General features: G+C 40.0%; 1 protein-coding gene across 1 annotated transcript; it reads right to left on the bottom strand.

Annotated features, from left to right (window-relative positions):
* Positions 1–1,650: 1,650 nt before the first annotated feature.
* Positions 1,651–17,354, bottom strand: Smp_154030 (hypothetical protein; the record flags this gene model as incomplete). Its single annotated transcript, XM_018788689.1, has 6 exons — positions 1,651–1,702; positions 1,864–2,413; positions 2,799–2,915; positions 16,196–16,317; positions 16,582–16,790; positions 17,274–17,354. 6 exons carry the CDS (start codon positions 17,352–17,354, stop codon positions 1,651–1,653), a joined length of 1,131 nt encoding a protein of 376 aa, XP_018654206.1.
* Between the last annotated feature and the right edge of the window lie 225 nt (positions 17,355–17,579).

Below are 17,579 nucleotides of genomic sequence, written 5' to 3' on the forward strand. Positions count from 1 at the left end.
CCCAAACTTGGAGTCTTGAAGGGAAACAGAAAAGAGAAATACCAAAGAACACACTGCGTAGAGGATTGGAAGCAGACATCAAAAGGATGAATAGCAACTGGATAGGATTTCCCAGGACAGAGTTCGATGGAGAATGCTGGTGGACGGCCGGTGCTCCTTCACGTGGGGTATCAGGAGTAAGTAAGTACCGAAGTTTGTACTTACTGCAATCAGTAGTCACGCACTCTGTGTGGAACTCCAAATACCATTAAGTCTGGAACAGAAAAACGTTTTTAAGCTACCTGTCCTCCGCTTATGGCATGGAATATCTTTAACGGGTGCAAGCTACAATATTGACTTGGTTAGAAACCTGAATTTGCGGTAGCGTGATGCATTTCTGTGCCACACAAGTGGTCTTGAATGTCATTTTAAGCTAAATGATGCTATTTGAAAAAAAACCGTTAGACCAACACTTCCTCACATATTTCCTTTGCATAGAGATACGTTTTTTAAAGGTATTTATTTTATTCTTCATCTGCGTTATTATTAGTTGGAACTAGAAATCGGGACATTAAGATTGTCTGAAGTTAATTTTTCGTACAATTTAGCTTTCATAGAAGTAAACCGGAATTTGTGGGTAGCTAAAATTCATTATGTTCAACCAACAAATGGTTTACCAATGTCTCCGGTCGAATTAAAAGTACTCTCCGATTATACAATTGACTTGCGTATGAACTATTGCATGAAATGGCATATTTAAGATGATCAGAAAACCATGGAGAATAAAGTTTTCATCTTCCTCGGTTATATTGCTATCTAGTTTAAATGACGATTGCTTGTCCACCAAGAACACACTGATCTATCATTTAGTTTTGGTAGCAATGATGCATCTCTTAATATTCCAATGTATCTACGAATGATTGGCGGCATGATTATTTGCCCCCAAATGCCCTGGTACGACCGACGGTGAAGAGAGTCAGCTCTCCCTCTCGAAATGTTCTCAATTGGCCACGTGCATAAAACCACTGCCAGGGAATTCCTACTCACTGCTTTCTCGTGGTATTATTGTTGTTTACGAAATCGAGAGGACGAAGAGCGAATGTCCGGCGCTTTAACCGAGTTGGTGGATATGGAGGATCCACCCCTCCATGACGGGTAACAGGCGTAAGTAAGTAATTAAGTGGAGTACAAACTACAAATGATCCCCTCGAATGGAAATGAATATCACTTTTTTAATCATAGTAACTTTTATCTTGTCTAAAACATTAAGTTCTGTATTTGAACATTGAACCTAATGGAGGCAAGTACCTAATTCTGAAAGCATATGGTGAAATTCAAACAAAGAATCTAATTTACGCAGATATTATTTCATATGATACTCAGTTTACTAACACGGAAAAAATCTTGTTGAACGTTAGATAGTCATTGTATTCACAATAGGTCAATAAGTGTAGATCTACTGTTTCGCCAGAACAGGTTCTGAATTTTCTATAATGAACATCATACGATACGAAATAGCCCAAAAAGATATCTATACAATGTGGAAATGGATACAATGCCACAGCTGATCGATCGATGAGTTAGTGTTTCAAGAACCAGAATTGTAACCGTGGGATAACCAGGCCTGTACTGCTATTAAAACAACTAATTGATCAAGTATAAGCTTGTTTACTAGAATGATAAACAGATAACTGGGTTGAAAGATAATTTTTCCGTGAACGTACTAACAATAAAGATAGTAAGAGCAAAGTTATTTACAGTATCTGAGTGGTCCTCCATTAAACGTTTACAGGAAACTACATAGACAGTTATTCACTTTTGCTTTATTTTAGATAAATCGTCATAGCAAATAAATTTTGAAAAAAACATTTGAGAAAAACGGACCTTGTGAGAGGTGAATCAGTTTTATCTTCAACACAATCCTGATCATTAGAAATAGGTGGAGTGAGTCCCAAAACTTCTGGAATGACTAATTCGCCAATTTTGTTTTCTATAGAAGAGAATGAAGCGTTTTTTGGCAAGAACTGATTTGAAGATTGATCAGACGGGTTGACAGAGTTTGTTACTTGTTCATTAGAGTCATGGACGATTTCCTGAGCCGAATAATCTCTAAGAAGGTGAATATCACCAACAGTGTTTGATGAATCAGGAATTAAAGCATTAGGTGTAGCATTCTCATTAGAAGTTAACTGATCACTTTCTTTATCTGGTTTGTGACCTGAATCATTTGGGTCTCGAGAGGTTGACTCGACGATCATATTTGTACTATCGCCTTTACAACGTAGACGTTTTGTGTACAGTGTACAACTAGCTTCCCTAGTTCGTCTTTCGGGTTCGCTTGAGCAATCACCACTTTCCAAACGAGATATTTCAGTATGAGTTTGATAGTTACGGTGTAAGTGTTTTGAATATCGATTACGGTGGATTGAATTGGCTAAGAAAAAAAAACTTTGTGAAGATAAAATTTCGGAAAAATAGTCCGAACATAATGTACAAAAAAATATAGATGTGAGAGGAATTGCAGCACTAAAAATAAGGTGAATAAGCAATAGAGGTGACAAATTTCTACACACGTGAATAAGCTTTGTTTACATAAAGCATTTTTCAGAAAGACATAGCCTATTTACGAAATCAGTTTAAAACTTCCCTAAATTCGCTACCAAGAGAACAAACGGACAGCACATTTACCTAGTCTCTAAGGCGGACCTGTGATAACCTACAAAGACTATTACTACTGCCTGGATTTAAGGTTGAACGGGAAGAAAAAATACTGGTTGCATAGGTACAATTTGACAAAAGCTACATAATAAACAATTTACCTGCATTATGTTGTCTGCGAACTGTGTGGTGATCGCGAGATAATCGTATGGCGCCTTCTACAGCCTTCAGGAGATGATTCGGAACATGACCTCGGCAAGATGAATCTGGACCAGTACCTGAAAAGTGAAATGTTAGAATGCCACTACTTTATTAACCTACCAGGAAAGTAAAGAAGGTACAATAATGTACGCAAAAGTAGAAATGTACTCGTTTTACAGAGTAAGGTGAAGATAAGAGCGCAGATAGGCAAGCGGCTATACAGTGACAGCAAACGATTCCTGTGACAGTATAATTCAATATCAGCAAACAAAAGCCAAAAATGTTTATCATACTTCTTACACTTACGACCCGTTTATCCCATTTAGATATACAGATGAAATTTTAAAGTTGGTTGGCAGTAGAATTACAGGGTATACTTCTACGTAGTTAATACCTGTATAAAAGCGATTGATCGAAAGATATTTTAAGAGCATTTACATAGTATTACGTTTGATTAAGAACACGATCTAATAAGCTCACATTTTAACCGCGGAAATATGGCAGTTATTACACTGAACTACATACATACAATAGGTCTAAACAGACAGCGACGACAACAAATTACTCACCACTTGAATATGACTGCAACAAAACAGAATAATACGTATAGGGTTGTGGAGATTGTTGAGTTTTGATTGAGATCATGAATGGATCAATGTTGGACGACCATTGAAAGCCTGGAAGCACTGAACGACTGCTTCGTCCTAGTATGGGACTCATCAGCAGTGCACATCCTTGGTCCCGTACGTGGGATTCAAACCCAGTACCTTCGGTCTCACGCGCGAACGCTTAACATCTAGACCACTGAGACGGCATCCAACGGTGTTAATGTCTAATTTCAACCAATCCACGATATTACGCGACTGTCCTCCATTGTCTTCAGTGAGTAACAGCCCCACACCAGACACGGTTGAACTCCACTGGTCACGGCTTCTCAGCAGTATTCTAGGAAATCCATCTTGAAGCTAGTCATTAGTGAACACACGATAATTATCAGTATGTGGTTGTAGAGATTGTTGAGGTTTGATTGAGGTCATGAACGGATCAATGTGAGATGACCATTGAAAACCCTGACTACCCCGTGCGGCCGATGCATCCAAGTATGCGCACCGCTGAGGAGTCCCATACTAGGACGAAACGGCCGTCCAGTGCTTCCAGGCTTTCAATGGTCGTCTAACATTGATCCATTCATGATCTCAATCAAAACAGAATAAATCAAGGAGGATTCGGAGTTAGCAGATTTTAGTATAGGTTATCTGCTTATTGTCACCTCGGGAAGAAAGACGACCTATAAACACCTTACAGGTGGTTACTATGGATATGATTTGTCATCCATGTAATCGTGAGTCAGACTTGAAAAGGAAACTAGGAGTGATGCGACTGATACACATAGTCAGTGAGTCGTAACGTAGAACCTGGTACGTATGTATATCGATTCAAGTTGCTGCACCTCATGCCAACTGAATAAACACAGCTAAGCACTCGCTTGAAAGCGTTAACGTAGTTACAGCTGAAACCAAATTTACCCTAGAGTAGTGAATAAAACCACAAAACATGTAAGAATTGGGAGAGGTTTTGATCACTGTTTATTGTGAATGAGAAAGTGTTAAAACTAACCAAGGTAAACAAAGTATGATGTGACTTAGGAAATTTAGAAAATTATCCTGCCTTATTGTGTGCATTAGGGCATGATTTCAGTCTTAAAACATCAAGAAGTTTGTGAGCGATGAAATCGAAGTTTAAAGTGACCCCATTACTTTTTGAAAAGAACAATACGGCTGAATATATTACACAATATTTTTTACTTCTTAATTCGACTTACATTAGTTTTTTTACTCAATAGATTGCTAATGGTATTTATGTGATCTGTCAAAGTTATTTGGCCTCTATAAATAAAATAAGCTCTCTGATCTAGACATATTACTGTCATATAATTCAGCTATTTGTTCAACTGTGATGCTCTAAATTTAGTAAAGAATGAGAATTAAGCACAACAAGAGACTTCTTATGTCCTTAACATCACAGTTCAGGTTCGTAGAAGCTGCTAGGACGTCCAGTGTTTCCAGGTTTTCCATCGTGGTCTAGCTTCAATTGACTCATGAATTCAACTCTAATATCTCCACAAAACCCCTTCCTGATGAAATTAAAAAAAGACCCAAGAGTGAATTTTAGATGTGCTTTAGATAACACAGCCTCAACACGATTTACAGAGAATATTAATCGTATTTTATTTTTTATCTGCAAATATTTACCATCATAAATAATCAAGGCATCGACACCGTTTTTCTTTTGATAAATGTAGCTGAGTATCCATGTATAGGTGCGCATATGAAGATATGAACTTTGGCTTTTGAGTCAGCTCTTATATTCAAATTAGACCCAAATAAAATGGGGTTTAAATTTGTAACCAAATCAACAAACCACCTAAACACTTAGTTTATCAAACAAGTTGTCGTTCATATAACTACCGCTTAAATGATTATTAAACACCAGATCAAATGAAATTGATTTTATTTATAACTATCCACACAAAAAAACTAATATATTTGTAATATCCCAATGAGTAGAAAAATTAAATTTTCTGACGTTTCGTGACTCAGTGTAAGCTACTTCTTCAGAAAATAAATAGCCAGACCAAAATTAATCCAAGTTTAAATAGTGCAACGGAACAACACAAGAATATTATGTGCGACCAACCAAAAAACAGGTCCGAACAAATCTATGTCATTTCGGTCAAGGTAATTCATAAGCGACGTGTATGTAAATTTGTGTATGTGTGCACGGTTAAGGATGAAAAAAATGTGTGACATTTATGGTGAGAAAGGATAGTTTAATTTGTATGTAAGAAAGTAGTGTGAAACATGAATAATATCAGACTAAGTGGCTAGGGTAGATTGTCCGATTAGGATGTATAGTAAGGCCTTCTTTTCTATCGAGAGCAGTAGGATTCGGCATTATATGGAACGCTTCAGCTACTCTCCTTTCTTTGTAATTGGAAAAACCTTTTTGTAATATTTTGATGTTTTTGATTGATCGCACATAATATTCTTGTGTTGTTCCGTCGTACTTTTTAAATTTGGATTAATCTTGACTTGGTTATTTATCCTCTGAAGAAGTGGCTTACACTGAGTCATGAAACGTCAGAAAATCTAATTTTCTACTCATTAGGATATTACAAATATATTAATTTATTTATAACAATCTGTCCAATACTCAATTTATTCGAAATTATCAAGCCAAACCTTGGTAATGATATCTATCGAAAAAAACCCATCTTTTAAATGGCAAAACTCGTATAATGAAGTGCATTTTATTGAGACTCTGCATTAAACTTATGTTCAGCTTATGAAATACGCTACATACGATATTCCATAATGATCTTAGGCTGCTGAAGTGTTCACAGTGAGCATAAGAGTATTTAAATTTATACTAAAAACTTACAAGATTCATTAGTCATACTTTGAGTGAGTCTACGTAAGGAAGGAGAAACATGTTGAACCATTCTAAAGTCCTTTGAAGTAGAACTTCGAACGGAAGAGTGTTTGTTTACACTATTATTTAATGGCGATGAAAATTTTCTAACTCCTCGCATTGATAAAATTCTGCTTTCTGACGATGTGTCTGTTTTTCTTCCGGGATTATTTGCAACTTCATCATCTTTTTGTTTCCTTTGATGGAAGCAATGAGATTTAGAAAATAATTGACCATGAATAGTTTTAGTATATTTGCGTCTACATTCGTCGACTATAGGAAGTTGTTTATCGGCATTATAAGCTGGTATGCTTTTATCTCCGGATTTCTTATTAGAGCGATTTAGCCGTTTACTAACACGTAAACTTCCAGATAAAGCACCATTTTGCTTGAGTCCACAGGATTTCTCATACACTCCATGTTTAACTGAGTCACGGCATCCACAATTCTCTAAATTCTTTCCACCCACATCAACTACAGAAAGTGAACGTGATAGTAACGGTTTACCATCTACAGATGGGTCTAGGAAGCTATGTCCGAGTCCATTGTTCATTAAACCAGTTTGAGACGGAGGTTGATCCTGACTAGTAGAACTGGAAGATGACGTAGATGATGATGATGATGATGATGATGATGATGATGAGCTTGAAGACACTGAACGTGATGACTGTGAACCGAAAGAAGATCCAGATGACTGTGAATTATATTTTTTAACATGTTCAGTCTGTGTAACTGCGTCGCACTTTGGAACATTAGGATTTCTATTCGGCACATTGTTACCAGAGTATATGTTGATAGGTGGACGATCAGAATGTAAATATGCTACTAGATCAGTGTAGTAATTCTGCTTCTCGGGGTTTATTTGGGTATCACAGTTCAAATTCTTTTGGCTAACAGCTTTTGGTTCTGGAACCCTATATCTAGGATCAAAGTTTTACATTGCACAAACGAAAACATGAATTACGACATTTGAGAAGTATGGAGATTAGGTAACGACTGTCCAACATTCCATAATTTAGACAGCCAAATAAGAAAAATCTTAACTGTTTATGTTGACGCGGCTAAAACCATTTAAAGTTAGGCAGAGTCAAAAGCAATAAGGAAGTGATACTTGATAATATTTTGAACTTTGGTTCACGAATGCGGCTGGAGAACGTGTTGGATACGATGAATGACCTCCAACTCTAGAACGATGCTAGTTCAAGTCGTTGTGTAGCAAAAATTATGTAAGTGGATAGACCCAAACATTGAATTAATCTATAAAGTTACTTAATAATATTAGTTTAAGCTGTGTGGATAAGTGTATTATATCTGGGTGAAGCCTTTCACAACTGAGCACTTAATGTACGAAGACAGTAAGTGACATGGCTCGAAATCGATTACAAAAGTGCGAATGTACTTACTAACTTTCCAATATACAAGAAAATCACTCATTTTACGGCATTCATCCTATTGTCCATTTCATTTTTCTGTTCTGTAGCAAAATGAAACAGATTGAATCACTGTACTATAGTATAGAGTCCTACGTTATGTAGTTTGTAGCTTTATGCAAGTGAAAAAAAAACATTTACATTAGACTATGGAACTCCGAATTTATTGTGCAAGTGAGAGGCTGACAGAACATTATCTCGCACTACACCTCTTTCACGTGATAAATTTTATTGAGGGAAGTGAAGGTTGTTCAGGCACTTCCATTAATGTCTTTATTGTTCAACATTCAATTCAGTATTCCAACTGTAGCAGTTAGCTGACTAACCAAGTTTATAAATCCGCTTGAAGCTCTTCTCAGGTTACTGCTGGTCCTAAGACCACACAAAGGGGGAGAGTAGTGCATGGAGCAGCAACCCCATACCTTAGAAACAAATCTTGCTAAATAACAAACCATTTAAACTCTGACTTCCCAGTTGGAGGAAGAATTATGACGCCTCAGGATGAAAGCCGAGATTCTTCGGAAGTCACGAGGCTGATGCCCCTTCTAACAACCACAATAACAACTTTTATAGGTACATGGAACATCCGGACAATGTGGGAGACCAGATGACCAACCAAACAGTTACGTAACTGAGGAGATACAACTTGAACGTTCTCGGAGTCAGTGAGACACATTGGACCCAAGCTAAACAGAAAAGGTTAGATTCGAAAGAAAGGATGTTCTAATCTGATCAAGAGGAAGGAAATGCTTCGCACAATCAAGGATTTGCTCTGATGCTGTCCAAAGCAATAGATGGTTAGGACACTCTGAAGAACTTCTGAATACACCAGCTCCATTGAATTCACCGGACATCGAAGCAGCACCTACAGACTCTCCTTTAGATGTCACTCCACCAACGACCGAAGAAATCAGCATGGCCATCAGACAAATCAAGAATCGGAAAGCAGTGGGACCTACAATATACCAGCTGAAGCACTGAAGTCAGACATAGAAGCAGCCGCAAACATGCTCTGCATCCTATTTAGGAAGATTTAGCGGGAGGGACAAGTGCCACCGATAGACTGGAAAGAAGAATATCTCATCAGGATACCAAAGAAAGGAGTTCTGAGCGAATGTGAAAACTGTAAAGGCATCACGCTATTATCGGTACCGGGAAAAGTTTTCAGTATTGCTGGATCGGATGAAAGACTCAGTAGTCGACCGACTTCGAGATCAACAGGCTGGATCCCGTAAGGATCGGTCGTGCACAGATCAAATCGCGACAGCACGGATCATCGTTTAACAATAAACTGAATGAAACTCGTCACTGTACATCAACTTCCTTGATTATGAGGAAGCATTTGACAATGTGGATAGGAGGACCTTCTTCGACACTATGGTGTACCTGACAAAATTGTCAACATCATCCGGAATTCATGAGACGGACTATACGGCAAAGTCGTGCATGGAAGACAGCTGACAGACGTATTCCAGGTGAGGACTGGAGTCAGACAAGCCTGCTTACTCTCCCCCTTTCTCTTTCTTCTGGTAGTTGAGTGGACTTTGAAGACCTCGACATCTGAGCGGAAACACGGAATACAACAGACAGCTTGGACTTTGCAGATGACCTAGCTCTTTTATTTCATAAACAGTAACAAATGCAGGTGAAGACAGCTGGTGTAGCAGAAACCCCCATATCAGTAGGCCTCAACATACACAAGGGAAAAAGCAAGGTCCTCAAATACAACACGGAGAACACCAACCCAATCACACTTGATGGAGAAATTCTGGAAGAGGTGAAAACTTTCACGTGCCTGGGCAGCATCATCGACGAACAAGGAGGATCTGATGCAGACGTAAAGGAAAAGATTGGCAAAGCAAGGGCCGCATTCTTACAGTTGAAGAATGCATATGGAAATCAAAACAACTATCAACTAATATCAAAGTCACAATCTTCAACACAAACATCAAAACAGTCCTGCAGTACGGAGCTGAAGCTAGAAGAACTACCACAACCATCATCAAAAACGTACAAGTATTTATGAACAATTGTCTAAACAAGATACTCAATGTCCGTTGGTTGGATATATCGACAGCAGCCTACTGTGGGAGAGAACAAACCAGCTTCCAACTGAAGAGGAAATTAGGAAAAGACGTTAGAAGTGGATAGGACATACATTGAGGAAATCATCAAACTGCATTATGAAGCAAGCCCAAACTTGGAGTCTTGAAGGGAAACAGAAAAGAGAAATACCAAAGAACACACTGCGTAGAGGATTGGAAGCAGACATCAAAAGGATGAATAGCAACTGGATAGGATTTCCCAGGACAGAGTTCGATGGAGAATGCTGGTGGACGGCCGGTGCTCCTTCACGTGGGGTATCAGGAGTAAGTAAGTACCGAAGTTTGTACTTACTGCAATCAGTAGTCACGCACTCTGTGTGGAACTCCAAATACCATTAAGTCTGGAACAGAAAAACGTTTTTAAGCTACCTGTCCTCCGCTTATGGCATGGAATATCTTTAACGGGTGCAAGCTACAATATTGACTTGGTTAGAAACCTGAATTTGCGGTAGCGTGATGCATTTCTGTGCCACACAAGTGGTCTTGAATGTCATTTTAAGCTAAATGATGCTATTTGAAAAAAAACCGTTAGACCAACACTTCCTCACATATTTCCTTTGCATAGAGATACGTTTTTTAAAGGTATTTATTTTATTCTTCATCTGCGTTATTATTAGTTGGAACTAGAAATCGGGACATTAAGATTGTCTGAAGTTAATTTTTCGTACAATTTAGCTTTCATAGAAGTAAACCGGAATTTGTGGGTAGCTAAAATTCATTATGTTCAACCAACAAATGGTTTACCAATGTCTCCGGTCGAATTAAAAGTACTCTCCGATTATACAATTGACTTGCGTATGAACTATTGCATGAAATGGCATATTTAAGATGATCAGAAAACCATGGAGAATAAAGTTTTCATCTTCCTCGGTTATATTGCTATCTAGTTTAAATGACGATTGCTTGTCCACCAAGAACACACTGATCTATCATTTAGTTTTGGTAGCAATGATGCATCTCTTAATATTCCAATGTATCTACGAATGATTGGCGGCATGATTATTTGCCCCCAAATGCCCTGGTACGACCGACGGTGAAGAGAGTCAGCTCTCCCTCTCAAAATGCTCTCACGTGGCCACGTGCATACAACCACTGCCAGGGAATTCCTACTCACTGCCTTCTCGTGGTATTATTGTTGTTTACGAAATCGAGAGAACAAAAAGCGAATGTCCGGCGCTTTAACCGGGTTGGTGGACACGGAAAGTCCACCTAGGGGAGTTGGAAAACCCTGATCCCAAACGGATGGTGCACATGGGCTCCAGTATCCTGAGGGAACAAATGGCGTATGAATCAATCGTTGTTCACCGGCTACCGTGGGACTGTATCTACTTACGATGCTCCACTGCCTTGTGGATCAGACTTTTAGGTCGTAGGCTCGGTGTGTGTTCCCCTAAGAAAACCACCTGTTTCGGTTTGGGCACCCGGGCAGTGTCACAGCCTTTACGTAGATCAATGATAACTACTACTGGCTTGATTGTTATTGTGTGTAGCATATGTATTTGGTGCTGCCTTGTACCAATGATTCAGTGATCAAATAATAATAAATAATAATGCCGGATCATGCCGGTTTCCTTATTATTGACTGTTATTTTCGGTTTGGGCACCCGGGCAGTATCACAGCCCACACACAAATAAATGAAATGATGAATTTTATTGACGATACTATTCCTGCTCATACTAGAAGCAAGACAATTTACATTATTATTATTATTACCTTTATTATTATTATTGTTATTATTTACCATATCGCTAATTCACCCCCTTTTATCCCCAATTTGTGTAACCTTACTTTTCAACTTATGCAGCAGCTCGCTCTTGGTGGAAACTCTGTTCCATCAAAACGATCTATAGTCGCTGTTTGGTCGAAAGTGAATGCTTCCACCGATTATGAATACTGAAGCAGTCTTTCTGAAACCACGTACGCCGTTCAAGCTGGCTTCCTTCAACGTTCGCACACTAATGCAGATCGGACAACAGATAGGGCTGGTTATGTCTTTAGAAAGTCTTAATGTTGATGTTTGCTGTCTATCCGAGACCCGTATTCAAGACTCTAGTGAAGTACTACAAATCCGCTCTCTATCTGTCGCCTCGAAAAGCTTGTTTCACGTGCGCTTATCCGGGGACCCTGTGGCATCTTCGTCTGGTCTTGCTGGCGTTGGTGTCGCACTAAGCGCTAGGGCTGAGGCAGCACTAATCGATTGGATCCCCATTAACAATCGGTTATGTGCTGTTAGATTAGAAAGTTCCATCAAAGTGAGAAGAAATCGGCGTGAGAAACGATGTCTTTTCGTCATCTCCGCCTATGCCCCGACAGATTGCAGCCCGGATGAAATCAAGGATGAGTTTTACCATCAGTTAACAGTTCTTCTCCAGAAAGCGCGTTCGACAGATATTGTAGTACTAGCCGGAGACTTGAATGCACAGGTCGGGCGTCTAGGCACAGAAGAGAGTCGTTTAGGTGGCCGATGGGGACTTGTTGGTCGCAGGACAGATAACGGGGACCGTTTGCTACAACTGTGCACAGACCACAACCTGTTTCTGGCCAGCACTAACTTCCGGCACAGTCATCGCCGGTGTGCCACCTGGCGTCCTCCCTCTGCATCCCAAGCCTGGACTCAGATTGATCACATCGCGATCAGCTACCGCTGGCGTGGTTGTGTACAAGACTGCCGCTTCTTTTGGAGTACCTATCTGGAGTCTGATCATGCCCTGGTCTGCGCCAATCTCACCTTACTTTTCAGTGGCCGAAGGATTGACCACCATCAACGGATTGATGTTAGTGAATTAATTGCAATTTCTGTTGCAAGTAAGTACCGAACCGAGCTAGCCTCATGGCTAGCTAACATCCCACCGAAAAGTATAGATGAGCATTGGTTGTATCTTCACGACGCCATGAAAATGGCGAGTAAAGCCGCTTGAGGCTTCGCGAAACATCCCGCTTACAAGCACTGGGTTTCTTCTGGCTCCTTACAACTGATGGAAGCCCGTCGGTCTACTCCGGGTGACCGTGAGTTTGACCACAAACGAAGGCTGTTACGTAATGAAATCGGGCAAAGTTTGCGTAAGGACCGAGAAGCCTGGTGGTCGGAGCGTGCTAATGAGATGGAAGCAGCAGCTGCATCTGGTAACTGCCGGAAGCTCTTCCAACTCATCCGAGCCACTGGCAGCAAGAAGTCTGGTGTGAGTGAAACAATCTACGAGGATGATGGGATGCCAATCACTAATATCTCTCGACGTCTTGGACGATGGGAGGAATTCTTCGAAGGGAAGTTCAACTGGCCTGCTGCTCCGGCAACATCAACCAGCTTGTCCTGCCCCCCATGGCCGGTGACGACCGATCCACCAAATGAGGCTGAAGTCCGCAAGGAACTCCAACTCTTGAAACGTTACAAATCACCTGGCCCAGATGACTTACCTCCGGCTCTTTTTAAAGATGGTGGTGACCTTCTGACTAAGGAATTGACTGTATTGTTTGGAAAGGTTTGGGAGCAAGAAAGTGTTCCAACATCATGGAATGAGTCGATAGTCGTCCCTATCTTTAAAAAGGGTTCACGTCGTTCCTGTAACAACTATCGGGGGATAAGTCTACTTCCGATTGCGTCCAAACTATTGGCTTCTATCATTCTTCGTAGGTTGTTTAAAACCCGAGAACGATTGACTCGTGAGGAGCAGGCTGGTTTTCGTTCTGGTCGAGGATGCATTGATCACATCTTCACCCTCCGCCAAATGTTAGAACACCGTCATACTTATCGCAGGCCAACAATCGTAGTGTTTCTTGATATCAGGGCGGCCTTCGATTCGTTGGACAGGACTGTTCTCTGGGATTGTCTATTGAAGAAGGGTGTGCCTGAGAAATTCATTAACATCTTAAAGGCCCTGTATACGAACACCTCAGGCAGAGTGAGGGCATACAACCACCTTTCTCCCTTGTTCCATTCGAGCAGTGGGGTTAGGCAGGGTTGCCCGATCTCACCATTCCTCTTCAACTTTGCTATCGACGACATCCTGGAAACGGCTCTGACGGATGTAAGTAATAGCGGTGTGGATATGTTGCCTGGAGAACGACTTCTCGACCTTGAGTATGCGGATGATATTGTCTTACTGTGCGATAATGCTCAAGCCATGCAATCCGCACTTAATCAGTTGGCAATCAGTGTCCGCAGGTACGGCATGTGCTTTGCACCCTCCAAGTGCAAAGTACTCCTACAAGACTGGCAGGATTCTAATCCTGTACTCACCCTAGATGGTGAGCAGATTGAAGTAGTTGAGAAGTTCGTGTATCTAGGTAGCTATATAAGTGCTGGTGGTGGCGTGAGTGATGAGATTGATGCACGTATAATGAAAGCCAGAGCGGCTTATGCCAATCTGGGCCATCTTTGGCGCCTTCATGATGTTAGTCTGGCTGTAAAAGGTCGGATCTACAACGCGTCAGTGAGAGCAGTTTTGCTCTATGCTTGTGAAACCTGGCCTCTCCGAGTTGAGGATGTTAGACGACTCTCTGTGTTCGATCATCGTTGTCTCCGAAGGATTGCTGACATACAGTGGCAACACCATGTTAGTAATGCAGAGGTTCGGCATCGTGTGTTCGGGAGCAGAGACGATAATTCAATTGGTGTCACCATCTTGAAACACCGACTTCGGTGGCTTGGACATGTTTTACGAATGTCGTCCCAGAGACTTCCACGTCGTGCATTATTTGCCGACCCTGGGACTGGTTGGAAAAAGCGGAGAGGAGGTCAGTGTATGACATGGTGTCGTGGCGTGGAAGAGAGCTGCAAAGGGCTAGCTTCTGTTGGTCCTTCACGACTCCCTGGCTGGGGTCCGAGAGATGGTGCAACACAGTGGCTAGACAATCTACCTTATGATTAAAAATTGACTTTAAAAAGTGTTGGGGTGGGTGAATTCATCAGCATAAAATGTAACATTCAGATAAACGCTTATTAAAAAATTAAAAGCGAAATAACAAAAGGATTGCTAAATCAACCCGTAATATATTGACCAACTGAAATAAGTGGCAAGTATCTTATACATATCATGATAATCGGCTTAACAAAGAAGACCCCAAATCGAGTTTTAAAAACGTTAAACCGCAATACTGTTTACCTAAGTAACCAAAAAGTATATGGTTACCGTCATAATGGATAGGAATTAGTTTAATATTTGAAGTTCAAAACCGAAAGGATACTCAGCAACCTTCTATTATTTACTCTTAGTTGTCTGAATATTTCATCATCTCTGTAAATAACCAAATTTTGCACTTAAATTAAATTAAAGAGGCAGTATTGTCCACTCTTTATGATTCTTGTTAAATTGTGCACAATCACTGAGTAATCATCGTTTGCTAACATTGTATCATTTTGTATCAATTGATCAACACTCTATCCTTCATTTTAGGATGACGCATGCTCACAACCATAACTGTGAATGCAGTAATTGTAGATTAGCATCACTAAAATAGGCATGAATAACGTAGAACTTGTTGTGACTAATGCATTGCTGCGTCAGCGCAGAGAAAGCGAAAAGAAGATGATACTAAGAGTAATAATTATAATGTATAGATAATATAGAGAATACGGTGTTGACTAATCGGGGAAATTATTGGATTAAACGCATCGGGCACATTTCACAGGTACAATTTTAATCATGCAGTATTTACAGTAACATGTGATGGTACCAGGAGTGAAGTCATACTGACAACTGGATAGGAATGTGAAAGACGAAAAGTTGATTCTACGGGGGTTTGCCTTTTCATGTTAAGAGAGATTCACAGGTCATTGCTAGAAACGGGATTTTTTCCAGACTTAACGCTATTCGCCATCGAAAATCGTCCGTTAAGACATTGACGAGACTCTTCAACTGTTAGAACTTACAAGAAGTACATGTTTGATAGCACAAAACTAACTTCCTTTAAGTGACACGTATCTTAAGATATTACCTTCTGCCATGTGGATAGGCGAGGTAGCTGCCGTCACAAATCATATGAGTTTCAAATATGTAGCATTTAATGTCGATTTCAGTAGACTGGAATACCACTCATGCTCGGCTAAAAGCATACTGTTAACTACCCAGTAAAGTATTCAATATAAAGACCCTATTTAAAATAGGACACATAGCATACCCGGTAAGATCCAAGGAAAGTCTTAGTAATGGGTGATTTCCTTACATTTAAGGAACACGTCTTTTATTATTTCATTTTGACAACCAACTATTTCCTTTCAATACTAAGCTAATTGACTTGATTACTGCTGATGCAAAGTCAGATAAATCACTGTTGTGGCGCGTTGCTAGGTTGTATAGGTAGAAGACTACTACTTTACTCTGGGTAACCTCTGAACAGTAATTACTCATTACCTCGACGAAGCCAAAACAATTTACGCACTGAATTAAACGTTACACAACGACCATGAGAAATGGCAGGTAGTAAGTTATCATCAGATAGTAGCCAGCAATTACTTGGATTGTTTCCCAAAAGCCTATAGTCAGCAAGACTAGCAGAGGGAGAGACGGATTGTTGATAAGCCTTAAGAGAATGTTACTGAGACGTCAGGTTAACTGACCTATGACTTGTAACTTTGGGTAGTTAGGAGTCTCTCTGAATAGTTTGAGCTAAGAACCGAAATACAGACAAGTTTAAAAACTCGAACGACATCACCAAGCCACGTTAGATACGATATTTTACGATCAAAGCATAAAACTAGAATCCACACGATTGATAAAAATCTTACAAATCTACTTACTTCGTGCAAAGTAATTTGATTTGTGACTTTAGCTTCTCTATCTCTCTGCGACAAGCAAGTCCCAAGCGGAAGAAGTTGTCCGTAATTTGATCTTTTTTGGCAATTAAAACCAAGCGTTCTTTTTCTAGACGACTGACGTGTGCATTCAGCGCCTCAACTTCTGCCTCCAACAAAGAAGACTGGGTTTGGAGAGAACGTACATGTTCGGGCTTTAAGAAAGAAAGTCTATATCAGCTTTTAGTTCTCAGCGTGTGACAAGAAAAAAATAAAGACTAAAAGCCATAAAAACAACTATGGCAAATTCCAAATATTTTCCAGAGTAATTAGGTATGATCTAAGGACTGTAACTTGATAACTGCCTACACACTCCTTGCCACACAAAATGTGCCTTATTTGTAAATCACGATATCAAACGATGTTCGACACACTGTGCTAAAATATTTCTGGTACACCATCAACACAGTCGTTTCTCAATAGGGAATTCGTTTTTTTATGTTGTAAGACCATGTCTAATTTTGCGTTGACCATGAGAACGGTCGAAACAAATAGATCCCTGATACTAAAGTAAGCTTGATACTGGAGCTGACGCTTGTGACGTCTTATTGCTTGAAATCAAGATATGAAGAATCAAAGCAACGGTAGGAAAAAATTTATAGAAATCAATAGAGTAAATTTTATGAAAAATTTGATACCACATCCAAACTGCACAGATATTCCAGTCTTTTTTCATCATCTTCAGCTACAATTTCACTATAAAGATCAAGGTCAGTCATCCCCGACCAGTGACCTGGCTAGAAAAAGGACGAAATCGGTAGCGTCTATTAGCGATTAGACCGCCTGTAGAGCGCGATTAACATTACAAATGACAAACTTTGTCAAAGAGTAATAACCCGCTGTAATTCTCTGAGTGTGAGTGTGAGAGATCTCAAAAAAACAAAAACATAAATAACTTATCCATCTATCAGATCCGAAACAAAAGAATAGATGGTTAGGACACT

This window comes from Schistosoma mansoni, chromosome W (genome assembly GCF_000237925.1).
Source record: "Schistosoma mansoni strain Puerto Rico chromosome W, complete genome".
Classification (NCBI taxonomy): Eukaryota; Metazoa; Platyhelminthes; class Trematoda; order Strigeidida; family Schistosomatidae; genus Schistosoma; species Schistosoma mansoni.